General features: G+C 35.8%; 1 protein-coding gene across 4 annotated transcripts in view; it reads right to left on the reverse strand.

The window, feature by feature from the left end:
* Positions 1-27,957, reverse strand: part of PHF14 (PHD finger protein 14) — a gene marked incomplete at its 5' end in the record, with an annotated part of 160,378 nt that overhangs the window by 14,339 nt on the left and 118,082 nt on the right. For 2 of the 4 annotated variants that reach the window (XM_084211203.1, XM_084211202.1), the window contains one exon: positions 19,087-19,200. The exons of 1 other annotated variant lie outside the window; for it this stretch is intronic. In XM_084211203.1, the coding sequence (XP_084067329.1) occupies positions 19,087-19,200 (114 nt within the window). Of the gene's footprint in view, positions 1-17,359; positions 17,443-19,086; positions 19,201-27,957 lie in introns of all 4 variants that reach the window. One more of the 4 variants, XM_084211204.1, reaches the window with a different exon arrangement.

Consider the following 27,957-nt stretch of genomic DNA (forward strand, 5'->3'; position numbering starts at 1 on the left):
GGAAGTATGCCAATAAGATATTCCCATCACAACAGTGCCACACACCTTTTAATCATAGCCAAACAAGTATCTATTCTTAGAGGTGTTTGTCTTAAACATGTCTTGGGCAGAAGAAGGAAAAAGAAAATGGTGTATACCCATATTAAAAACTTCTATAATTTGTGAGGCAAACATTTTCTTAATGTAGTTTCTTTCAAATTTGTCAGTGTTACACTCTTCTTCACAGAAAGGTAAATTTGTTCCTTAATTTCTGTAATTTTTCACAAAGTATAAGGTTTTGTCTATAAAGGACATTTCAAAGTTAGGCTGGTAGAAGGAAAAAAAATGCGCAGGAAGGAGAAAGAATACCCAAAAAACAAAAAAATACATTCCCTGGCAATATTCTTTCCAACATGATTTGAACTGCATTTGTCCTGCACTGGGTCTCCGTAATAAGCCAGCCTTATTGGCTAATGAAAAGGATTTGCATCCATGGCCTATGTAAAAATACAGGCTGTATCTGTGATTCTCTTTTTCCTGTTGTTTCTCTGAGTAACTGAGGTGACAGCTAAGATTTTTATTTTGTCTGAATAGTCCATTCAATGCAACACAGCCCTTCTCTACTCCTTGGGTCGAGTCCCAAACATATTTTTTCATTTCCAAGGTTTTATTCTCTGTATCTACTGATACAGAGAATAAAAGGGAATTTTCTCCATGCCCAATTGGTTGCCTTGAGCGGATAACTAGACAAAAGCTGATGAAAATAACGTCACAATGTTGCTCCACTTTCTGCCCACAAACTGGTTCCTAAGTATGTGTAGAACTTCATACTTAGGTTACTTTCACCACCTTCAGGCTTGTTTCCTTCTAGCTTTCACAGCTCACTTCACAGAACTATCATCATTTAACCAGGAAAGTTCCTGGAGATACTCAGGATGACACTTAAAATCTTAGTATCATTTCCTTTAGATACAAGCTCTTCTTTTTCTTTCTTTCTTTCTTTCTTTCTTTCTTTCTTTCTTTCTTTCTTTCTTTCTTTCTTTCTTTCTTTCTTTCTTTCTTTCTTTCTTTCTTTCTTTCTTTCTTTCTTTCTTTCTTTCTTTCTTTCTTTCTTTCTTTCTTTCTTTCTTTCTTTCTTTCTTTCTTTCTTTCTTTCTTTCTTTCTTCTCTCTCTCTCTTTCTTTCTTTCTTTCTTTCTTTCTTTCTTTTTCTTCCTTTCTTTCTTTCTTTCTTTCTTCTTCCTTCCTTCCTTTCTTTCTTTCTTTCTTTCTTTCTTTCTTTCTTTCTTTCTTTCTTTCTTTCTTTCTTTCTTTCTTTCTTTCTTTCTTTCTTTCTTTCTTTCTTTCTTTCTTTCTTTCTTTCTTTCTTTCTTTCTTTCTTTCTTTCTTTTTCTTCCTTTCTTTCTTTCTTTCTTTCTTTCTTTCTTTCTTTCTTTCTTTCTTTCTTTCTTTCTTTCTTCTTCCTTCCTTCCTTTCTTTCTTTCTTTCTTTCTTTCTTTCTTTCTTTCTTTCTTTCTTTCTTTCTTTCTTTCTTTTTCTTTCTTTCTTTCTTTCTTTCTTTCTTTCTTTCTTTCTTTCTTTCTTTCTTTCTTTCTTTCTTTCTTTCTTTCTTTCTTTCTTTCTTTCTTTCTTTCTCTTTCTTTCTTTCTTTCTTTCTTTCTTTCTTTCTTTCTTTCTTTCTTTGTTGCTGTTCTTCATCTACTTCCTTGAAAGAACATCTTCTCTGGGTGCAAGAATAAGTTAGACATAACAGCTTTCCACTTTTAAGTATGTTCAAGGTAGAGGACTGAGTAGATTTCCCTAGAAAGGAAATTTCTGGCAGTTGTTTTGCTTTTTCAAGATTCAGAGTCATAACTTTTCCTCTAATCTTACATTTAAGAGTATTAAAGTGAAGAAACTGAAACAGGCACCAGTCTCCCTCCCTCTCTCTAAAGAACTAAAATGTATTCTGGGACTGTGTTCCAACCAGACGACCACCACCCATGTGAACACAGTGACATATTTTTGTTATCACTTTCAGAAGCCAGATATTAAAATATTTCAGAACTTGTATCATATTAATGTTTCATGACTCAGAAAAATTTCTTAGATTCCATAGGAATGAGGCCTAAGCCACGACACATGTCATGAGATATGCAGAAAAGGGATTTCATGAGACGTGCCACACCCAGCCCTTCTGATCCCTAAGGACTAGCTGGAAAGCAAGGGTGTTTCTTTGCTGCCAAATTTCTATACTCTTAATGTAACAGATTCTAACAGTAATAACAGCAGACTTTGTCTCAAGTGTTACACATTTTCTCAGGAGTGCAGCAGGTTGTGATCATATTTATATCAACTGAGATAATTTTTCTAACTTACTTCTATAAATAAAATCATCTTGCTTTCACCATGCCAGATGCATGCGCCCCACTAATACAAAAAATATTAAATGCATAATTGAATTTCATTTCCTTAGGGCATATGATTTCATAACCCATGGCAGGAAAGGATGAGAAGAGTCAATTAACAACAAAATGCCTGTCCAAACAAATGAAAGGCCAGACCTCCTCAAAAGCTTGCCTTGTGCTTTCTACATTAATGTTTATGAACCAGTGATTTATCAAGCCCCTCAAAATCAAGCAGTAGATACTCTGCAGTTAACAAATTTTTTTCGTACTCTGAGAGGCACTGTCAAGGATATGTTGCTTCAGAAACTTTCTCTTCAGAAAGCTGTAGGTGTATCTCTCCTGAAAGTGTCACTGAAATACAATTTTCAAATGCAAGGCTGGCTGACTCACTGAAATTTCTAAGCCATGCACTTACAGGTAACTGAAATGCTGGTCATGAAAAGACCAATATGACCTCACTTCTGACATGTGACAGCCTAATGAAATTATTTGCGCCAGAAGATGTGAAGTGAGCTCCTCTGAAAACATTCTGAAGACACTGGAATACAGGAGCCACCACCAGTCAATCAAAGTTTAACAGATTTTATGATCCTGGAGTTTGCTTGCCTCAGAAGGATTGATGCATCTGAAAAGACTGAGGTACCAGGAGTCAGCACGCCTGCTCCATCTGCCATGAAGACATCACATTTGTTTTGCAAAGCAGACAGGATCCCATGGCTCTGGAAGGGACAAAGACAACCAAGGACCTCCAGGACTTTCATTTCAAAGCGCAAAAAGCTGACTAGTAATGAAATAAATTTGTCTGATGTGTGAAGATACTGAGTTTACCACAACGAGAAAAGCCTCTGCTATATGCAGCTATACATATTGGTAGCCTAATGCAGTTTTTGTCTGATGAACTCTTCCTACACTGTCTAGAAGGCAGTACTTTGAAAGATGCACTGTGAATGTACATTTGCCAGCATGCTTCTTCATAGCCAAAAGCCAGATGGATGTGCTGGCCTAAATGAATGCCTGATTTCCAAGAGTAGGATCCCACACTTTGATAAAGCCAAACCCTCATACAGGATCTCCTTTATTCTGAACCAGAAAGCAGTGGAACCTACCAGTTAAAGCAAGTTCTTATCCTGTATGTAGGCAGCTGTTTGGATTCAACTACTGTGTTATTCTGAGCCCTCTGACATGGCTGACAAGAGTTCAGTGCACATAAGAAGTATAATGTTAAAAAAGCATCCTAAGACTTGAACAAAGCATAACCAAAGGTAATGAATACATTTCAATGCACTTGGATATAGAACCACTGTTAATTTCAATGATTGTGACTCAAATTCTTCTTTGCTTTGAGCTCTCTGAAAATTTGGAAATTTCACAAGATGCATTTGGACAATAGAAGGAATGTGTAGAACATAACTCATCATCCTCATGTTCCACACTGATTTTAGGATGCAACAATGCAAAATTCCCTAATACATATGCTACAAACATTCTGGCAAGAACAGTTGGCAAGCTGTTCTACAGAATAACCATCCAAGAGTAAATTGCACTCTGTCTGCAAATAATGACAAAAGGTAAAGATTCAGAGTCTGTAGGAACTGGAAATGTTTACAGAAAGAATTAAAATTGAAATTGCAAGTTGCTTTCAAGCTACTGATCATGAAGTATTAAACAAACTTTACTGCCTTATCATAGCAATTAATTTTTGTTTCATTTTGATGACATTCTTATCATACCTTAGATATTAATGCAATTTGACAACAGCAAGTACCATAAGATCACTCATCCATGTCACTTGTGGGGACAAATTCACAGCTTTACATTAATGACCTTTCAAATGTACTAGCTTGCTTCTAAAATGGACTGCTTTTGTGATCTTGTCATAGAAAGATTCATTCTCACATTGTCCTTTAATATCTGATTTCTGAAGAAAACAATTATCACATTTCTAGGCAGCAGTTCTAAACCAAGAATCTGGGTATACCCTACAAAATTATATTTTGATGCTTCTTATTAAATACATGACCTTACTAAATCTCCCAGCTTATTTCATCATCAATGTGAAGTGATAATAATTAGTGATTAAATTTATTGCTGGAAGAAAACACTTGGAGTTCAAAGTAAAATTCTCACATACATCAGAAACAATAAGACTTCATTTCAGCTTTCTGCTTGTTTGCAAAAAAGCTGTGATTGATGCCTTGGGTCTTTTGTGATGGGACTGGCTCTAAAAAAAGCAATGTCACTTCTGACCAGGTACCTTGGAGAGCGCCTCTCTCAGAAGACTACAAAGCTGGAAGGTAGTAGCCATAAATGTGGGAGCTGCTGCTGCAGGACGTGGGAAAAGAGCATTCACAACCAAAGCACAAAACTCAACCACTCACCCTTCAGCAGATTAGAGAAACATGGGATATGACATTTTAAAGTACTACAAATCAAATGGGTTTAAAACAATAACAAAGGGACAGCTGCAAATTCTGCAAAACAGATCCAGGGTTTCATCACACACAACTCGTCTGTTGTTACTTCATTACAAATGGTACCAACACTTCCATGCATTTTCTTTCCAAAGAAGCTGGAAGCAGAGCTGAAAATGTGATGAAATACCATAGTACTTATAAGAACTCTAGTATTTGTATATAAAATGCTTCATTGCAAGTATATTTTGGATTCTAATTATTAAATTATATTCTTATTAACCCAATTACTTTTCTATGTATATATTTAAACATAATTATATACTGTGATATGTACCTCTCCACTATTACATGTACTGCTAAGGCTAATTTCAACTAAATTAAGAGTTCATTCAAAAACACTCAGTACACACATATTTTGCATTTTTTCCCCAGACTACATTACTATTTTACAAAACAATAAAATGCTAGATATATCTTAAGTTTTCTGTAAGAACAAAATGGGCACCTTTAAATTGACACTATACTTGTGTCATAGTTTTCTAATGTCTTCTAAACAAAATATTTGCAGGATTAGTAGGAAGTTTACTTCAAGCTTGTTTTAACTTTAACTTGACCTTCTTTTTTTTTTTAAAAAAGGTTTTCGTATTCATCCATATATGCCCATTGAAGACAGGGTTAAACTTGTCTGAAGCATTTTAATAAAATACTGAAGACCTCCTTTAATTTATGGCATATATATTTTCAAGAAGGAAAATGCTGATATTATCTTGGTTATAAGCTTGCTGCTGAAATGATTTAGATATTCTTTTCCTTTTGCACAGTATCAGTATAAAGCTTTTCTTTACATGCAATGAATTATAGTTGACACTTCAAACCTATTCTATCAGTATCTTCTAGTTCAGAAAAATGAGAAAACATAAATATTTATTCTATGTATACAGAAAAGACACAAGACTCTGATAAAAATGATCCATTATGGAGTGATGAATAATTGTTACATGTGTCACACTTAGAACAGTAAAGGGCAAAAAAATTTGCCACTTTTTAATATGAGAATTTGAGGTTATTGTACAAATAAAAATGCAGTCATTTCATCACAGTGAACTGATAAGTGTTTAGGCCCAGTGATTTTTGATGACATTCACTTCATGACTCTATGGATGATGAAGCTGCTTGCTACAGATCCTTGGTCTGATTTGATAAAGCCTATTAATGATGTGCTTTAACAGTGGAAAAATATTTATACAAACAACCTTCCATTTTCCTGGTTGATATGTGCAATACCTCCCTAGCTTAAGCTTAAATTTACCAATTAATAAGACTAAGAATTAATTTGTTCCATTCTGTGATCACTGTCTTTAATCTTGATTCTATTACTAACTTAAGTTTCCACATTATGTAGAGAGGTAGAGGCTATTATGACCTGCTCAATAATAAACACTGTAGGAAAAGAATGTGAAATTTCCAAATGTTTAAAAAAACATTATTAACCTTAAGATCGGTCTTTCCTTTAAAAAAATAGATTTCTCCTATTGAGTCCAAACTCTAGCCAAAATGCAGTAAAATAACTAAAAAACCTTTTTTTTTTTGATCTATAATGTCTGGTTTGATACTAGAAATGAAAGTTCCCTTAAGGTAAATATTTTCTTTCTTTTTTTTCTTTTTGATTCAGTGATTTTAACCATATAGCCCTGACTGCAACACTGAAATGCATTCATGATACAAATTATGGAGCTGAAAACAAATACCCAAAATTACAAGTTATTGGGGTAAGATTGCCACAAGGAAAGTATAATATTTAACTGCACACAATTATTTGCTAATCTGTGTTATGGGAGCTTCACAGAGTAAAATGCTGAAACCCTGTGCTTATTAAATTCAATACATTCTCACCTAAACGAAAAGAAAGTAACATTAATTCAGTAAGTAAAACATAAGGAAGTTCTAAAGTTATAATACTCTGGAAAATTAGCTAAGACATTTTTTCAAAGTGCTGTGCTTGTATTTAACAGTGAACTAGAAATCCCCATCCAGCCTGGAATCAGCACAGCACATCTGCAATACTGCATCTGAAAAGCTTAAATTTTTGGCACTATTTCTTGGCTTCATCACTACACATGAGCATTGGCAGGTGAGCTTGTGACATAAAGAAATAAGGAGCTACGATGGATAGCAGCAAATATTTGTCTACTCCAGTTTCTTGCCACATACAATGGCCCCACAGAAGACTGCACAATGAAGGGATGAACAAATCAAATTTACCTATATTCATTACCAAAATTAAATATTATTATATACAAATACTTTAAAGATAAAGAAATTCCACCTGAAACACTTAGTATCATATGAAGAATTCAGAAAACATAGGCTTTAGGAATAGCATTTTTAAGAACACACCAAGCTCTTCCATCTTTTGATTTGAGATAAAATAATTGAAATAAATGTTGATTTCAAATCTTCTCTGACTTTTTAGTGCTTTTGCATGAGATCTTAAGGCAGGGATGGGGGAACAAATGTATTTCATGCCATGGCATAAGTGAGATCTTGTAGTCATGCTTGTGGTGGAGCAGGAAGTTTCCTCTACTTCATCTTTCCTACAGTAACAGGGTAATTGGATTTATTTTTTCGTAAGGTTTTAATGTGCTTCCCCTTTTTGAATATCTTGATGCCTCTGCAGACACTAAAAGCTTTCTCAAGTAGTGCCATGACTTCAAAATTGGGTTATTTTTACTCTGCTGCTTATCAGGCTACAATATGAAAAATGGTGACTTTAGGATTATCTACACACTGAGCAAAACTATCATCTCTGCCTCAATTCCCAATTCAAGTATCACCCTTGAAACCACAAAGAGACTGTTAAAACAGGCAACATTTTGCAGAAAAAACATCTAAAAGTTTGCACAGCATGCACACATGCACACAAATTATAGTCTGTGGGTGAATCTGTTTTTAAATGCTGACTTACTGAGATTTTTTTTTCCCAGAGCTAAATATATAAATAAAGACTGTCAGAAAATGAGGATAAAAATAAGCATCTAAAATGCCTTAACAATCTCTTCTCCTTCCCTTATATTGTCTTTCTTCATGCACTTGATATCTTGTCTCCTATTTTGACCATTATATCTCCCAGACTCAGAGATATATTAGAACAACCACACCTCTATTTTAACTGATTTTTTACACTTCTGTAATGGGTGTTTTCTAAAGGCCTGTCTTTATGCTCCTAAACTCTGGACATTTATTTTCATAATACCCATGTGACCAATACTGGATTAACAGAGTTTAGCTATAGCTAGTGCCTATAAGGCTGTGGACAAAAAGTCTACTGAAAATTTGGGGGAAACTGTAGGCAAGTACAATCAAAGGATTGGAAAATATACAGGGAATGGTTCTATTGTCAGCTGTACAGATTTAAGGCAACTTTCTCCACTGGCAGTTCATTTTGAAATTTTGATTCTGAGTCTCCCAAAGATTAGAAGCTAGTACTTGAATTTTTTTCTGGTTTCAGATAGAATTTTCAGGTCATAATCCTAGATTTGAACTCTGAATCATGGAATCATTTAACTGGAAAAAATCTCTAAAATGCCTAAGCCCAACCATTGCCCTGCCAATGCTAAGTTCACCAGTAAACCATGTCCCTAAATTCAGGAACTAAAAGTCTTTTAAGTATCTCCAGGGATGGTGACTCAGTTATTTCTCTGGGGAACCTTTCTTTCAGGACGTTTTTTCCTAACATCCTACTAAACCTCCCCTGGCACAACTTGAGGCCATTTCTGGTTGTGTCCCTTGTTACCTGGGAGAAGGGACCAATGCCCACCTCAGGGCAGCCTCCTTTCAGGTGGTTGGAGAGAGTGCTAAGGTCTCCCCAAGCTTCCTTGTCTCCAGACTGAACATCCCCAAATCCTTTGCTGCTCCTCCCCAGACTTGTGCTCCAGACCCTTCCCAATTCCACTGCCTTCTCTGGACGCTCTCCAGCATCCCAGTGTCTTTCTTGCAGTGAAAGGCCCAAAACTGGACACAGGACTCGAGGGGTGGCCTCACCAGTGCCAAGTACAGGGGGACAGTCACTCTCCTGCCCTGCTGACCACAGTAACCTTGTTAAAATCCAGGATGTCACTGGCCTTCTTGGCCACCTGGGCACTCTGGTGGCTCATATTCTACTGCTGTCACCTGCACCCTGAGACTCTTTTTGGCTGGGCAGTTTTCCAGCCTCTCTGCACCCAGCCTGTACCATTGCCCTGGGTTGTTGTGACAAGAGCAGGACACACATGGTTCCCTGTACCTTGATGAATCCAAATAAACACTGGTAGTTTTCCAACAAGCAAAGTGTGGATATGCCTCTGCCTACTAATAGTCTGACAAGACTTTCCCTGATAACTGTCCCAAAATAACTTCACAAGGATGCAAGCAGATGCACCAGCACTTCATGTGAATTCTAGTCCTTGTGGTTCTTGATAGGAATATCAAATAGGAATCTAAATTTTGTGTAACTTATCATCTTATAGGCAAAAATTGATCCTAATTTGCAGAAAAAATCAGGATTTTCATTAGTTACAACATTAGCTCTTAATTTCAGTCAATCTCCTGAACAACCCAAATATAACAAGCCTACTCTTGAGGGGTAAACTGGAAAACAGCTATCAAATGGGAAAAAAGTGCTCCTTTTGAAGGCATGAGTACAGGAGAACTGGCTAATACAGTAAATCCAGACACACTAGTGAGTATTTTGGAGATTATCCTAATTTATTTTTTCCAGAGCACCCAAATGACAACACAATCTCAGTGTCAGCCCTGGACCATGGAGCTTCATATGCTGACACTGAAGAGGGAGCTCATGGTCCACAGCCATGCATGTCCTTCACCCCATGGATATCACTCCACGGTCTGCCAGAGCAGCCCACTGACCCAGCTCACTCACCTGCTGGTCCAGCAAGAGCAGCAGGCAGACTGTGAGCACACACTGCCCTGTCAGCAGCAGCGTGGGCTCAGTCTGGTGGCCACTGAACTGCAGAGCCCATCTCAGCCATCCCCCTAGGTTAAAGCCTCTTCCAGCTGCCCTGGGAAGTCCTCTGCAAGTATCTGCCTTGGTAAGCACTGGCAGAATCTATGGAGTCAGCTAAGTCATGCAGTAGGCATTATCTCCATCTTTATTGTGCATATGCAGAATACAAAGCAGTCATTATGAGAGGACACAGAAGTGTCTTAATTGACAGGAGGTGTGTGCTATTTTCCTGTGATAATTCCAATCACTTAGATCAGAATCTTACCAGACTAAAACACCCTAATGGGAAACCAGCTTTCCAAAGATACTACTCCTCATCACAGTCTAAGTCTCTCTGAATTTAACTACATTTTCAGGTACACCTTCAGTTTCTAAGTAAAACAAAGACCATAGCTACAGCATAGAATATAGAATATGTAGTTCTGGGTATTCCAGGTCATCTAGAGATTTTGGAGACTATGACAGCTATGTAGCCATACTTGAAAATTAAATATAGGAAAACATCACTTAAAAAGGATTTAGCAGGTCAATGACAGCTTTTAAAGATAATAGTGCGTGTTAACCTACTTGATAGTCTTTAGAAAATACATGCCTGAAGTTAATATAAATTTAGTTTTAAAATAATGTAACTTCAGGTAGATTAACGTATATATATCTATCACAAAAATACATACTAATAGCAAAAAGAGGTACTCTAACAAATACTGAACCACTGATCCTACTGCGCTGAAATATTTGAATATGAACCCTTCAGTGTGTAAATATTCTGTTTAATAGTGAGAGACATGTAAAGTAACAATGGTTTGGCAAAGCAGCATTGGGACACCATTGGGATTGCACTGCAGTTTAGAGATAACCCCGAAGAAACTGGGTAGAGAAAAATCTATATAACCTACGTTATTAATGACTACTGACTGACCTCTGCTTATCTTCACTACCTTAAGGACAACATTGGAATCTCTGACTCTGTTCAAGCTTCATTATCTCAAATCTAGCCTGTAATAACTTAAAAGGGTTCTAATGATATTTTCAACCTATCATATTAAAATAGAAAATTTCTGACATTATTTGTCATCTACACAAAGGATCACTGCTTTGTTCATGCAGTGCAGTGTGAGCCCTAATATTTACACTGCATGCAATGACCAAAGAATGTTTTAGCCTAAGCTTTCACTTAAATATTACAGGTGAGAGAGAGCACAACAAATCCCTCAGGGAAGAAACAAAAAATAGAACATTAAGAGTGTGCCCATAATATATTGAAGAGAGAAGCTACACCTACTTTCCTCCAGGAAAGAACTTCCATTGTGTATCACACGGGCCACACAGGAAATGACAAAAGAGGCTTACGTGGCATTGCACCATGCCACATCATGGATATCTCAAAGCAACACAGTCAAAGCTAACCAGATAGTGCACACAGGTCCACTGAAGCTCACTGACATCAGTACAACCATCAAAATTCTCAGCAGCTGGGAAACAGCCCTAAACTCCGACTTCTTCCTATCTTCCCACCTAAAGCTTGCTTAATTCTAATTTTCCGATCAATTTTCCACTCTCTTCCTCTATAAAAAATAATAAATTATGATTTAAAGCATGTCATTGAAACTGAAAACAAAGCTGTTCTTTCCTCTTAGAATATAACAAGTTGTTTAAAGCTCAAGTGTAACAACATGATATTTTCAAATTGAATTTACAAAAATTAAATATTTTGTAGAAGCTATTAAAGAAAAACAACGTGTCTCATAAAACATACAGTAGCTATAATTTAATTGCTTCTTCCTCTCCTATCAATTTTCAAAATTGTTTCAGATTTTTTTAAATAAAAAAGAATTAAGCATTCTTTAAGGAAAGACCTTTTTCTCTTTGTAAGAATGCAATTCAAACTTATCTGTCTTCAGAATATGAATATAAATTTGTACACAAGTGATTCTAAATGCCACTGCCTTCCTGCTTTCAATGCTGCTATTTTTCCAGAGAATATATCCACAGATCAATGACCTGTTCATGTGATCTGGAAATGCCAAAGAATAATACCTCAGGGAAAATACTGTTTTCACTTGAGTTAAAAATTAATTTTTACAATAGAAAGAAAGCAGAAATCCTTAAATCTTTGAGAATGCCATCCAGAAAATGTATAGACCTGGCAAATGTAAAAAAAAGAAGGAATAGAGTAATTGTTCACAGAAAATAATTTCAAAATAAAGCCACTGTAATATTAATGAATCTCACAGATTAATAAACTGCTCATTTGGCAGCATTCACTGTAGCACTTTTTTTTTTCTACAATGATTGGCCAATTTTTGCATGTTTGGCCATTTTTTCTTGCTGTTTATTAATTGCATCTACTTGGAATTGATGATCTCCAGGGTACTTATCAGTGCTTATCAAGACTGATGAATGCATCCCAGATGTTGGAGTCATGTGGAGGGTCTATCCATGCACAGATCTGTGCTGAAACCCTGAATGTTTTCCTGCAGTGAACTTCTGACAACAGAAACTGCAGCTGACAGAGTAAATTCCAGGAGTGCCTCTCCTTTCCCCTCTATCACTGCATGAGAAAGACATTCTTATGCTGATGTGTGAGAATGTACACATGTTGGGGTATTGCTTGCTGCCCTGAGGGGTCTTTAAATTCTTTTCTCTACCCCAAAGGCGGCTTCAGTATCAGATCATAACACTTAATGAACTTCCATGGTGTGCTTTTCTTTGTAGTCCATGTGTAGACAGGATTTCTGAATTCAATTTTTTGGGTATTGGGGAAAAAACCTCACAACAGTTATTTTCTAAATTTTTAGCATGCTTTGAAAATCTCTTTTAGAAACATGGATTCATGTCAGGCAATAATGGAGAAAACTGCAGGGATTTTAATGGCATCTGCTTTGCTTATTACACAATAGATATTTTAGTCATCTATATATAAAGTATCTTTCTGAAACCCTTTAAAACATGATTTCAAACCAATGAATGCCATTTTCTATTTGCCTTTAATTTTCTCTCAATAGTAAGTTCATCAGAGTGTAACAATTAACTAACTTAATTAAGCTAACTTAATTATGTTCTTTCATAGGTCAATATGTAGAGCTACTCAGATTAATAGCAGAGCTTGTAAAGTTAATCTTCTTGTATAATGCAAATGATGCCCACTCATGTATTAAATACCTTCCTGAGTAACAGATGATATAGGACTGAATGTACTTTAAAGAAGGGCAGAGACTGTGAAAAGGTTAAATAAAAAAATGTCTTGGATTTGTGGAAATTTTGAACAGATCTAATTCATTTTTAAATTAATAATGTTCTTCTAAGAAGAACCCTCATTTCATAAGGCCATTTACAGCTTAAATATACATAAATAAATTCTGACTTCAAAAGCAGAACTGCATGACAGCATTTTCCAGCCATCTTGCGACCTTTATATTTAGTTATTAAGAAGATTACATAAAACAGTCACGTGAAGAGATTAGCAGGAAAATATGAATTCCTAACTCCAGAGCATTTACATGCTTAACTGTATTTCCTAGTTTATTTTATGGAGGAAACACTTCAATAATCAAAGGTATTATGCTCCTTTTCTCAGTTCATTGTTAATGCACTTTTAACACAGTTAGACTCTGGCTCTTTTAGCAAGCGGCTTACCACTTTTGTTCTGAAATATTAATGGGAAATTCAGTAAAAATAATAATTACTTGCAGAAGCAAGAAAAGTAAAATCAGACAAATCTCTTGAGTGCCAAATGAGCTGAAAAGGTGACTCAACTCCCTTGTTTTGATAAATGAGCCTGATGACTGGAAGACACACTCTGACAAGAAGTGTTAGATTATGGGCCAAATCACCCATAAGTAATTCCACAAGGAACCAAATATCAGTCTTTTCTACAAAGAATCTGATTTAGATCTAGAAAATATCTGAAATGCATTTCAATCCCAGATCTGTAATCTGCTGCAACTCTTCTGCTGTCACTCAGAGAAAACCAAGAGGAGGAGTGCAATAAACATTATGTAGTTAACACCTTCAGAATGTTTACTGTGAAGGAGCATAAAGGAAAAGACCCTGGAAGTATTAAGACCACCACTGCTCAGAAGCTTTAAAACCAGAAAGAAATACTAAGAAATGCACTGGAGGGATCCATCCTATGTCTACCAGGATAATATGGATGACACAGATGATCCAATATGTTTTCTTCTCTTTGTTAAAGTATGCCATGCTTTTTTTTTTTTTTTTTTTTTTTTGTGGTGTTTTGTCTGCTTGCAGATATCAGCATAGCAGCAGGTTCAAAGTACAAAATCACATTCCAGTATCACTACTGATATAAAGGGGAATTATTTACCTATGATACAAAATAACTAGTAAGTAATCACTTTTGATTTTTCATCAGGAAACAGACTGTTAGGTCCATACAGCATGGACATTTACAATTATTTTTCTGAGTGGGGAAGTTCCTCAGAAGTTAAACCAAAAAAAATTAGTGGTCAAGACTAAATATGAATCCAACTCACCCTATGTCAGTCACTTGATTATTTTAATTAGCAATGGGTCAGAAAGAATGCATTTTTAGCAACAACTTTCTGACACAAATTTTCTACTAAATGCATTCAAGCCAGCAGCTACACAGAATAGAGGGAATATATGGTTAGGCCTATGAAATTTAGAAAAGAATGCACAGATTTTTCACAAGTGCAAGCATAACAGCTGTGCATTTATACACACAGATAGATACACAAACATATTCTATCTAATACATTCTTGTGTTCTTTAAGAGTGCAAATCATCTCTCTACTTCTTGATGGTGTTTATTCTTCATCATGATTATTTTCTGAAATGAATTATGCCAGTGATGGAAATTCAGTTATTTAATAGTCTAATAATAGCAGATGGAAAAAAAATATCACATGAGCATTATTACAAACTTTCCCATGGATCAATTCCATAATTTCAGAACATTTTAGATCATGCTTTGTTTAAAAAGTAAAAACCTCAGCATAATAAAATATTGTAAGGATGGACTGGCCACACTGCTAATGAAATTTATAGCTTTGGGTTAAAAAAAAAATTTTTTTTTGCACTAACTTGAAATGCAAAAGGGACTTGTTGGGAAAGGTTTTAGCCCAAGATCAAGGAAGGAGGATAGATCAAGAAACAAAAGACAGTATCAGCAGCCAATTGTATTAACAGAAATCAACATTTCCTTCCCTTGTATAGGAAATAATGCAGTTAAAACTGAATTATACAATCCCTTTAGGATGCTTGTACAGTACTTACAATTAATAGCAGATGACTTAAGTATGTGACACATGTTTTTCTATCAAACAAATGCTGTACATTACTTATGGAAAATGTCTATGCTCTATCCAGATAAACTGGAAGTACTGAATGTCTAATAGTTCAGAAACAGGTTAGAGGGTTATCTTAATCCTTCCTTAGCTAAGAACCACAACAATTTGCACAGCTTTTATAGTTTGAATCCAGCACCCAAAAAGCACCACAGACACATAAGCTATTCAGGTTTATAAGCTATGAACATATCATTTATATTTTATCCTAAAGTGCTCCATGCTTTATATGTGTTTATTTATTTATTTATTTATTTTCTGGTAGGGGTCTGTTGGATGTTGTATTCATTTTTCTATCCAAGAGAAAGGATAGGACAGTTTTTCCTCTGTATCAGTACTGTTCTGGCAATGCAGACATTCAGAAAGATCAGCTGTTAGCCTCTAGGCTTACACTATTAAAACATGATTAATTAATTTGCCACAGGATTGGCAAAGGAAATTAATGCACATAACTCATGTACTTCTATTTTACTTCTAATTAAACATGAGAATATGCCTCTTATGAGACTCACATTTAAGGGAACTGTCAAAACTAGTATTTTCTTACTTAGATAACAAACCACTGACACCATCATCCCTCATGAAGTGCTGCTTATGAGAAATGGTATCAAGAAGACAAAGCCCACCCATCTTGCTCTTTATAAACATGAAAAAGGCAAAGTAAAACTACATCAGCAACAAATCTCCACTTTCTTCAGCATCTCTGTATATCCATCAGAAACCAATGTAAATATACTTATCAATGCAACTGCCAGATGCAAAGTGAAGCTGACCATAGAAAACAGAATAAGGGTCATGAAAGCTGATACAGCAGCCTTTCAACTTTATTGAACAATTGCAGTGTTATTCAAGCAAGTGTATTCATGCCTTTAAAACATTTTAAAAGCTCTGCATCTTAAATAATCACAACATCCAGAGAATTTCCTTTCATCCATTCATGGTAAAGAATGTGTAGTATGAGAGAAAAAAGAGCATACTATTGTAACAGTGATGTGGTTCTGAATTTTGAAAGTTTTGTGGGAACAAAAATCCTACCTTAAGCATTATTAATGGAGGAAAACTGCTGAAACTATATAAACTGCTTGGAAGGTCTAACAAAATTACACTGAAATTAGGATGAGACACATCTATCTCCTTCCAAATGAACTCAATTCTTCTTTCAATGACACTTTTCAAATCCTATTTTTAAAAATCCCCAAGAAATAGATACAACATTAAGTTATCAATCACATCCTTATTTTAGGATGGACACTAATTAAAATTTTTCAAGCATTAAAATCTATACAATTTAAATTTTATAGAGGCTTGCACAGGTTTTGGAAAGAGACAATAAAGTATCTTTCTAACTTTAAAAGTCAGTTCAGTTACTTTATAACTCAAAAGGTTTCTGCATGTGAAAAACACTGATGAATACACACACTTTCCTGAATCACTAACAGATGATTCAGGACACCTGTGCAATTCACAGAAAATTCACAATTGTCTAGATCCTGATCCAACACAGATTTAAATCTAACTTTAGAGCATCAAAAGTGGCTGGAAGAAGGGCAGCAGTAAGAGGTGTGGATGCAATTCTGCCTTCCTGTTGAGGAGAACTCAAAATTTGACCATCATTTCTATGAGGAGGAATGACTAGACAACTAAACAAAACCTCATTTGAGTGATCAAATTACATCCCACAAATCTCACCCTACTGATGACACAAGTAACTGAGTGTTAGATTCAGACTGTCCTATCTGAGAGAAAATCAGATTGCAAGCAGGAAAAAAAAGTGCATTATTCAAATTAATGTGGCAGCTCGTGGGATTTTCCACACTTTCTCCTACCAACAGTTGTGTGTCCTCACATTTGCAAGCCCAAGACTCTTTTTGAACACCACTTTCCACAACCTCCTCAAATTTTCTCCACCTTCCTGAAACCCTTTGCTGTTTACTTTACTGTTTACCTTGCCTTCTTTACTCTTTTCCCATATTTCTCTACTCCACAGCTGCATTTGAGCTTTTCTTTAACAACTCTCACCAATGCTGATGGTTTGAATTCAGATGAGTCACACATTACATAAATAATACACCAGTCAGTAGTCAATTCCACATATTAACTCATTAAGCAGATATTGAAAGATGTAGCAGAAGACTTCAAACAAGATTAAAATTAAAAAGGCATTAGCTTAATTCAAGCTCTGCAAACACTTTCTGGACCTCTTTTTTAGGGTGTAATTCACAAATGTTTGTTTATCATGCTGACTTACCCATCAGTAACTTAGATGGTTTGTTTCATGGTGGGTTCTGAATTTGGAAATTCAGCATACTGGTGCTCCCCTCTCAAGGTTCCCTGCAAATCCAACCACAAAACTCTTTCTGACTCACCTCTCTCTCTTTTGTACAAACTGCAGTAAATATGATTGGAGAAAGTCTCATTCTCTTATAAACCACATGACCCCACATTCAGTAAAACAGCTTCCACATGAACTATTACTGAACCATTTGTGAAATTTGAAAGGTGTATTTCCATCTTTTGATTCCCTGAAGCTTTCTCTCTGCCACAGCTGAGCTGCTTTTATTCCACAAAAGCAAAAACTGTATACCCATCTCCCTCTTAGTCACCTTTTAATAACTAACCATATTTCATTCCTCTTTCTGCAGGACTTTTCCTCTCTTTTTATTTTTAAACATCATCTGCTCTCTCAATTTTAATTTCTCCAGTGGAGTGAGGTAAGTTGACAAAGCAGAGAATTAAGAGGCAGATCCCTCTCTCTCCACAGACTAGAGGTCCCTTTGCTACTCAGGAATACACAAAAAAGTATTATGAAAAGCTTGTACTACTCTGTCCTCAGGACTGCTTAGATGTGATAACCTGACTTTCTATCTTGAAATATGCAGTGATATCCCAAAATAAGTGAATCTACTCAGTCTTATTCCAGAAGACACTCTTAAGAATTCTCCTGGCTTCACACTCCGGACCTTCCCTCTTCTTCAGACAAACTGACAAGACTTTCAGAGAAATGAAGATATTTATCTGAAGGCTGCACTAAACTAATAAATGGCATTGTATTTCCTATGACTAGAACTTCATACTCTCCCTTCTTGTGAAAATTACAGTCAAAAGAAATCTCAGCAAAAAAACCCAGCAAAGACTAATCTTTATATACCTGGTACTTGATGTATTTTGAATAGCAATAGTACCAACTAAACTGTTTGAGTAAGTCAAGATTAAGTGTTAAGGCTACTGCAAAGGAAGGACTTATATCTCACAGGAAAGGTTAATTTCAGGATAATAACGGTTCTCTGGGAAGATGATTGCCACCATGAAATGAAGTTATGAGTCTGAATTCCACAGACAACCTCTCCTCCAGATATAGTGTACTATGACAGGGATGCAAAGCAGCAACAGAAAATGCTCTAAGCCATTGGCTGTCCTATGGAACTACCTGACAAGCACCTTTGCTTACAGAATCAGGAAGCATGAACTTATGACTACATCACTACTACTACTACTACATCACTTTCTGACACCAAGAGAACAAAGGCCCAACCTCAGGAAGAGTCTTTCCTTCGCACAAGCCTGAAGTTAGACAGATTTAAATTCTGTGAAGGATGATAGAAATTTATATCTACCTATATACCAATGCACAGATTCTCTTTCTGACTCTTCAGTGTAATGAAGTTTATTTAGCCAGACTCTAATAGGGCTCCTGTTACTGTCATGGCATGACAGATAGGAACAATTAAAAAAGAATCCTAATTACTGGCAGAAAGAAACAGTATTTAAAAAGTAGCATATATTATGGAATATACTTGTAGGTACCATTAATAATAGTCCTGAGTTTTACCTTGGTCTTGCATGGGAGTATAAGACTGAGCTGTAGCTTTAAAAAGTCTCTGTTATTAGTAATACAACACTAGGCATGAAAAACAGAGGCAAATGTGTATTCCCCCACAGTTAATCTTGGAAAAAAACAGACACAGAATGTCCTACCTCTTCTGGACGTTTCTGTGCCACCGATATCAGCTCTTCAGAGCTACTTCTTGAGGTAGAGGGTACCACGTTACCTGGGGCCTCTGAGACCACCTCATTTGACGGCTCGGAGTCCTGAGGGCAACAGACACAAACAGACCCCTCAGCAGCGTGTTGATGTGGCACGCCAAAAAAATGAGACTTTGCAGAGGAACTGTGCTTTAAGCACAGTGAGAGAAATAAAAAATACTTGAGGTCTGAAACTCTACTCTTTTTATTCTGGGCAACTTCTTTTGCTCAAGTCAAAAGCATCTGTCATATATTTTCTTTTGAAATAATAATATTTTCTTCATTAGAGCATTTTAAGACTTATTAAGTAGTTACAGTATTTCAGAATTGCAAAGTTCTGAATAAGCATGGTTTTTTACCCATACCTACCCCTGCTCCTGAACTGCAAGGAAGGGAATATTACATTTTGTCCACTTATGGCAGATGGATGCTTCTGCAAAACAGCTGGAGCCATGCTAGAACAACCCCCAACAAATGTATTTTACCAGTCATTGCAAACCAATATAGCACGCAACCTGGTAAAGTTAAGAAGTTAGAAGAGTTTGCTATCTTTTAGTAAATTTAACATTACAGTAAAACAAATAAAAATTCTTAAGTAATTTACATTCTCTTTTCCAAATTGCTTTGATTTTGCCAAGCAACATGACTAAATAATTCAAAATAAAAAACACTTTAATACCTTCACTGCTTCACACAGAGGTTTTGATAACAGCATAGATTGAGACATTTTAATGCAAAGAAAAAATCCATTAGTCAGTAAAATCTCTACTGCGCTTGTCATAATGCTCATTACAGAAGGTATTTTAGATGTCATTGCTTAGCAAGCAGAGTATGTGCTTTTGATATATCACTTTCTTTCTACATTCACTAATTGCAAGGAAATCAAGATTATACTTTTGGAAACTGCAAGCTGCAGAGCTAATTATTAAGTTTTCAAGCATAACAACCTGTAAGAAGTAAATTAAAATTTCATAATGATAATATTCAGCAATTGCAGTTTAGCCCATTGCATGGAAAGGGAAAAAGTGAGCACTGGTCCAACGACCATTACTGAATCACACAGAGAATCACATCTGGTGAGACCAGATACTGTAAAAGAACACATGGAGGGAGCTCCCAAAGAGTATAAAGGGGAAAAAATACTTCTGTGCTTAAATATTTCTAATAAATATTTTTTACACCTTTCTCATTGTATCACCTCTCTGAAACTTAGAAAAAGGATGCTCTGGACCATTTTGTGACATGACACGTTAAAATTCACGTTTGGTATGAGGAAGATATTTTAGGGGAAAAAAAAACTTTCAGAAAAAAATTGCTTTTAGGGAAGACTAAAGAATACCATCAATTAACATGTTAACAGTGAAATCCAACTGCCATTGCACTATACTGTTTTATGGGCATAATGCTGGATCTGTGGAATGAAGAAAAAATTAGGTATCTTGGAAGAATATCAGCCAAACAGAGGGAGCTGCAAGGAGAAACATCTCTAGCATTCTGAAAATAAAAATCTGATTTTCCCCATGCTATATATGCCATCAAAAGGAAATTTACATCATGTTTATCCTGACAGCTCACTGGTTTCCCAGGACTTGTACAGGCAAACATCTTTTCTCTCAAAGGCCACCTCAGTTTGGTCCCAGTGAACTAGGATGTTGAGGATATTTTTTCTGGTTTACTCAATTAGCCATGAGCTCACTCTGAGTATAGAACAGTACTGTTTTCTCCTTGAGAAAGTTAAATCAATGCCATTTATCAGCTCAATATATTTCCAGAAGCTCTTCTGTGCTTCTTACAAAAACAAAAGTAACAGACACATCTGCTGGAAGAAAATTATACACTTGTCTGAATCCGTTGGTTCAGTGATTTTTCTCCTTGAATTCTGCTCGTGTTTTGTACCTGAACAAGCTTTTGTTGTGCTGTTATTACCTGTGGCCAGATAATGGTGGCAACCATTTTCATTTACTTGCTTTTTTTAAAGTAATAAGCAGTGCTTTTCAAAAATTATCTGAGCAACTGCAATTTGGTAAGCTTACATTCCTGTCACATTCCTTTGTCTCAACAGGTCCATGGATTCCTTTTTATATCAAATATTGAGCATCTTCTTCTCCAGCAGCTTGGCCATCCTTCTCCTAAGAACCAGCTGGCTAATTTAATACTTCTATTTTTAGAGAGATGGATGGAAACCTAATTTACTTTATTATTCAGAGACCAATCCAGGCAAATATGCCTCCCTTCCCAATTGCTCTGGTTTTATTATCTCTTTTCACATTGTTAGTTGGTCAGAGCATGGTGCTAATAATGCCAAGGTCCTGGGTTTGATCCCAGTATGGGCCATTCACTTAAAGAGCTGAACTTATGATCCTTGTGGGTCCCTTCCAATCCAGACTATTCTGCAATCTAATATGTAACACAGGCAATCTTTGTCGGTCTGAACTAGTTTGACAACATGTGAAATACAGCTTTCAAAAAGAGACATATTCAGTAAGTGGAATGAGATCCTTTCATGGATGGTAACCCAATAAAAATGCTGCAAGGTGCAAATGAGAACTTTCACACAGCTGCTCCCAGGTGTGTTATGAATATGTGGCCAAGTGAGCAACAGTTTGGGTTAGAAATCCTGGTACTTGTATTCTGGCAAGTAGAACAACCTGAAAGAGTATTAGCAGCATTTACACTTGGAAAGACAAAAACCCACTACCACTGACCTGAATCAATATTTACCAAGGTGGTGTTAAAAGGAAAAATATACTTCAAAAATAATTAAAATTTATTGTCCTAAAGTCACTTTATTATTTTTTTCAAGGTCCTGCATGATGAAAACAATGGCAATGGCATTATCATCGATCTGTCAGCCTCAGCTGTAGTAGTGATGGACGTGGTGGTTTATGGACATATAATTACAGTAACTATTTTGGTACATGTCTTTTCTGGCTCTTAAGCACTTCCCACTTCATTAACTCATTATTACATTTTCTAAACTACACAGGAAAAATCACAAATCTGCATTTTCAAGTCAGACAGATCAATACATAGCTTTATAATGGATCACAGTATTTAGTTATATTCATTAATAAATTATGGGGGAAAGCCACTAAATAGTACTTCCAGCTTCCTTAAACTGTAGAAATACTTTATGAAAATACAAGTGCATTATAAAAAAAAATAAATTCCAAATTCTCAGTAATAATTTTTTCCTGAAAAATGCAGATTTTGATTAAAGCTCCTCAGAACATGAACCTTCTTGGATTTACAAAACCTTGAAGAGGAAATGAAATGTGTAGACATCTTGCTATGTTTATGCAAGAAAGATAGCCCTGTTTTTAACAATGGCTCTTTTCCTGTGTCCTAAATGCTCATGCAGTCTAAGATAACACAACTGCATAGGCTTGATCAATCTCTTTTCTGCAAAAAATAATATTTTAATTATATGTTGACACAAATACATAATAAATCAGATATTCTAGTCCTGGGATGGAATCTGCTTACTAGTTTTTGCAGTATTCAGTTCTCTTCTTCCCTTCACTCCAATTGGTGTATTTACTCTTTGCATCTACCATATAGGAGCACACATTTTGCTTTCAGTTTTGTGCTTTTCTGTGCAGAAGGAACACTGACAGAGTATGCTGAAAAATCAATAATGCATACAGAACAGATGTGGATTTCATCTGCAAGCCACATGAAAGTGATAGATTTCAAAGGGAGATGTTTATGTTTTATGCTATGCTGATGTTGTGGCTTAATTTAAGAATTTCCTTATTCTCATATTTTGCTTTTCAAAAACATTTAATTCAGACCTTTCATTCCAGATTGAGACACATATACAGGTATGCATGATGTATGTAAATAGGGTACAGATATGCATATACAGACATGTGTAGTCTGTATATACATATACAGGCAAAGCACACAGTGAACATCATGGTAGCAAAATGCTGTATTTACCAATCCATGTTACTGTCAGCACAGATACTGATTCAACAAAATAGAAACCCGACATTGCTTCTTATTTTAAAGAAAATGAAAAACCAATGTCTATTTTTATACTTTAAACTATGCATAAAATGCTTTCCTAAAAAGCTCAAGAATTTCCATTTGAAACATGATGGAAAAATAGTGTCTTAAACAGTGTTCACACCAGCCTAACAGCCACTACCTTTTCTGCTATTGCTTCTTTAGAACAAAACTAAAATAGGATTGAAACAAATCCTTTATATGATTTCAAGCTGACAGGTTTGAATATATTATATTAACTCTGCATCGCTTTTCATATATCATCCTTTACCTTGGTCCAGTTGAGAATTACACAAGCCATAAATTAGCTTTAAACAAGTTTTGAATCAGCTTGGAACTAGTTTTCAAATTAAAGAGCCGTCAGTATATTACATCCTACTGTCATTTTATTACCCCAATCAATTCTGTGTGGCCTGAGGTAGAAAGAAAATGGATGCTGTCTTCATTTGCAAAGGGTTTATCTCTCACACCAGGCTGTGAAAACATGACTGCAGTAATGAATTGCACGCCAAAGTTACTAACAAAGACTTCTAACAGTAACAAAGTAGAAATACTTGTCCCCCTTTAGACTTACAGAAGTGAGGGGGGAAAAAAGGCCTTTCTGAAACATGAAGACAGCTTCTTACGGTTGAAGCACTATGGGATGAAATTAGCACATTTTTATTGAAGTACTAAAGTGCTCACAGAGTGTCATTTCCAGCGCTGCACAGAAAAAGCCTTCCTGGGTCAGACACACAGTGTCTCTCCAGCCCAGACCATGGAACATCACTCCAGCAGCTGAGCAACCACTCCTACTGTTCTTATTCTCACACCCTAGGGGCATACTTTGAAAGTATTTGCAACATCTTAGCCAGAATTTCAGAATTTCAGAATATCTGCTGCAGACAAGATAGCTGTAGCTCTCCACAGTTCACAGGTGGCCAAAGCAAATCCCCAGGGAGAAACAGAGAGTTTATCTCAACCTACTCACATGCACGATCAATCACTTTGCTGTTCCTCAGATTTTACCCTGTGTTAGTTAATGAAGCAAGAATATGGGCTTTAAACTTTTAAGTCATGCTCCACAGTTGTAAAATTTCCCTTTGTCTTTTATTACGCCTTTGTCATTCTCTTCATGCTGCTTTTATTCAACATCTGACAATATCCTCTCTTCTCCTGCCCTCTCCAAAGATAGGAAATTACAAATGCAACCTCTAACATTCATGCGCTAACCTCCTATGCTGCCAGTCACAGAGGCAACACTGTTGTTTTGTCCTTGGCTATTTTCTCTCTCTGGAGAAGGGGATGATGACTTCCATGTTTATATGCTGTTAACACAACAAGGTCTCTTTCTCAGCTCGCTGTGAAACCACCTCAGCTCAAGCAATAAACCTTAAGCTGTCTCTAAAACCTCTGCCTTTCTTTAGAAACAGAAACAAAAGAAAAACCTTTTATAATTATCTGTTTTCCAAATATAGAAATTAAATTACATTCTTTAGCCTCACACTAGTTTTGCTTTTTTTCTTCAAACTCCTTTTGCAATATGAAGGACTTAATAAGGGTAAAAGTTTCCAATAAATACCCACCTGTTCCAATTTATTATCCCTTTATCTTCCAATAAACTACAGCACTGACAAAGTACACTTGCATCTTTGAAATCTACCCAGCTTTCCAAGTGCAAAAGGTGAATTCCCACTTTAACTTTTGTTTTAAAATAATCATGCTACTATTGTCAGTATTTTACTAGAAATGTTTGATTAAACTATCAAAGGAAACAGGGTCTTCTGTTTTCTCTGGATGCCTTCTTCAAATAGAAAAAAAAATTACATATATTTAAAGCTAGAAAGAGCACTCCCAAAATGTTTTTTTTAATCTATTCTTCTAACTTTATCATATGCAAATAGAAACACAAAACAGAAGAACATTTTACTGTTTGAAGGTATTATCATTCACTGACCTCTGGAACCTGAATTAGTTTCCCCTTTCTAGCTCACATATTTTCTACATTTCCATTACTCAGTGTACTAATCCTACCTCTTGTGGGACTGAATTCTCCACCTTCTCAATCAAAGTCTCCTGGATTATTGTATTTCCTTTTTACTTTCTCACCATTCACTATTTCCCAACATTCAAAAGTTATTCTTTTAGCTACCCTTTCAATAGCTGCCTTTTCTGATCCCAGAAGTCTTTGAACTGTATTTAAAATTATCTCTTAAAATGCTGTAATTAATAAAACCACATTAGAATACAAAAAAGGGAATTAAACTTCTAATTATAGCCACTCAAAACACTAAATTCATCCTGTGTGTATAAAAGAAGGAATACAACTTCTCTGTTATTGTCAAGGATTAAAACTACTGACCATAGATATAGTACAGCTTAAACTATTGCCAAAAATTTCTGCATGAACATATATGTCATCACCAGGAATTTTGAGAATTTCTTCACTAAAGGGAAAAACCCAATATCTATCTTTTTTGTGTGTATGCGTGTTAAATATCCTATATCTTGCATAATTTGGTAATTATGTGGTGCACCAGAGCAACAGATTTTATACGAATATCCTTTTGCAGGATATTAATATACTGGCAAGACTGCTGTACTATGCTATTAGCAGTGCATGTAAGAGGAATTTAGTATACTTTCTCCCTTTCTTTGTCCATACCTCTTCCTTCCTATGTATTGTTCTGCTATATCTTTTGTTTTGTGAATTAGGTTACAGGCAGATACTATAGCCTAAAAAGTTATTTTTCTTCTCATTTTATACTTGATGGAGTTTAAAGATGTTATTTTATTTAGTTCAAAAAGCTTTTTATGAGAGTCCACACATAATTTATTACAGCTGGATCAAGATATTTCATTTTCCCTGTGCCTCTTTGGTACAGCTCTGATCTCTCCAATCTTTTTTTTTTCCACCATCCAAAAAAAATACAAACTCCCAAACCCAAACCTCAGGAATTAAAAAATAAATTCTCCAGCACAGCCCAAGCGTCTAGAGCCACAGTAAATGCAGACTCTGATTTTGCTGCTGCTGTCTCTCACGTAGGGGATGTGCAGCTCACACACTATAGGTGTATGTAATAGGTGCATGTAATATTCGGCTGGCACATGTTTACTGGGGTGTTACTCTGGGTACATGTTTACTGTGCAGCTGTATGGATGTCAGATAGCATTGCAATTACTGACTTCGACATATCGACAAAATTACATGGGTGTTTTACACCCAACATTTAAACCAAGACTTTCTAAACAACAGATGCACAAAGTCATCTGGTATCACTCCTAGGGAGCAGTCCTGCAGCTACAGTAACTTCATCAGTAAGGCTACATTTGGGGTTGCAGTTGTCTCCTTCCTTAAGCAAAGCTTTATTCCTTCAGAAATGATCAGGGGCAGATCATAGCATCCATTCATATAGTGTCTCTAGAAGAAAGTTTTACCCAGCTGTATTTCCTTTCAAGCCATGCTTAAAATGCTCCAAACTTTCTGTGCTTTTGGATTACTGAGGCAGTGACAACTTGGGAGTAAGGTACAGAAGAAAACTTACTTTCATCTCTTAGGGTCAAGCTGCACATTTGCACTATTTATGGTCAGAATAGTTTGCTTTAGTCTACTTCAGCAGCTTGGAAGAAAGCACACACAAAATTTGCTCACAATATTTGGCTAATTCTTAACTTGAATGAGAAGATTGAACACTTGAGAAGATCTCTGCTCCAAAAAGCAGCTGCTTTATTCTAACAAAAATAGAATGTAGCTCAAAAAAGGCTTTCTTTCAAGCACACAATCTTCAGATATTATGCATCAGCATGCAGAGTGTGTCTGTCAGATGTTGGAACAAAGCTTTAAATTGTACCATCTAACTTAATTCTCAAGACAGGGTCAGCACATTCATAGGGTTGTGGGGGTTTTTTTCATCTTTGAGAAGTCCTTTAAGTAATATTTATTTAGCTCCTTACATCTTCATCAGCACTGATTCTTGGTTTTCAACTCCTTGAAGTCCAGATTTTCCCAACATAATGCAAACCAGGGTTATACTAAAATGTGTGATCACCAAAAAAATCTCAAAATTGTCAAAGACTACTTTTTAAATCAAGACTTGTTTTCATCTCTCCCCACTTCCAGAATTTTCTTCCAGTAACAAGATGAAATAGAAAAATAAAGGGAACAGAATAAAAACAGAATAAAAAATAGAAAATACAGGATTGCTCAGTACATCCTTTTTTGCAGTTTAAGTTTATTGCATAAGTTTTATAGCTCTCTAAATTAACTTTACATGGGACCCACCTGTTTTTTCAGAGGTTTTCTATAAACACTCTACACTTCTCCAGGGGAAAGCTCTCAGCATGTCCTCCAAATCCTCCTTTCCACTTTGCTGCAATCCTATTTTTTAATTCACCCCATTCTCCCATGTAAGGGTTTCTGTGTATTTTCCAAGTGGAATTTTCTCATTCTTATGAATGTGTGTGTGTGCTTACAGCTCTCCTTTTATGCCAAGGACACTTCTTGCAGTCCCATTGCTTTTGCCATCCTGCTTTTCTCACTCCTGTTCTTCCTGTCCCTTTCTCTTCTTAAAAACTACCATCATTTATTTTCAACTGATTTATTTTCAACTGAGAAGGAAAACATTAAATCAAAGCTATAAAAACATTTTTTAAAGAATGAATTAACAGTAGCTTTCTATGAAAAGCTTTCTGTAAAAATGTTTCCTACACACTCTGAGATCTCTCTAACATCTGAATGTGCCAAATTAAAAAAAGTATCCTTTACATCCTTTGAGAAGCTTCAAACAAAAGTCAGCAACACTATTTTGTGGATGCTCTTGATTTTTTCATTCA

Source organism: Fringilla coelebs (genome assembly GCF_963513975.1).
Source record: "Fringilla coelebs genome assembly, chromosome: 1".
NCBI classification, from domain to species: domain Eukaryota; kingdom Metazoa; phylum Chordata; class Aves; order Passeriformes; family Fringillidae; genus Fringilla; species Fringilla coelebs.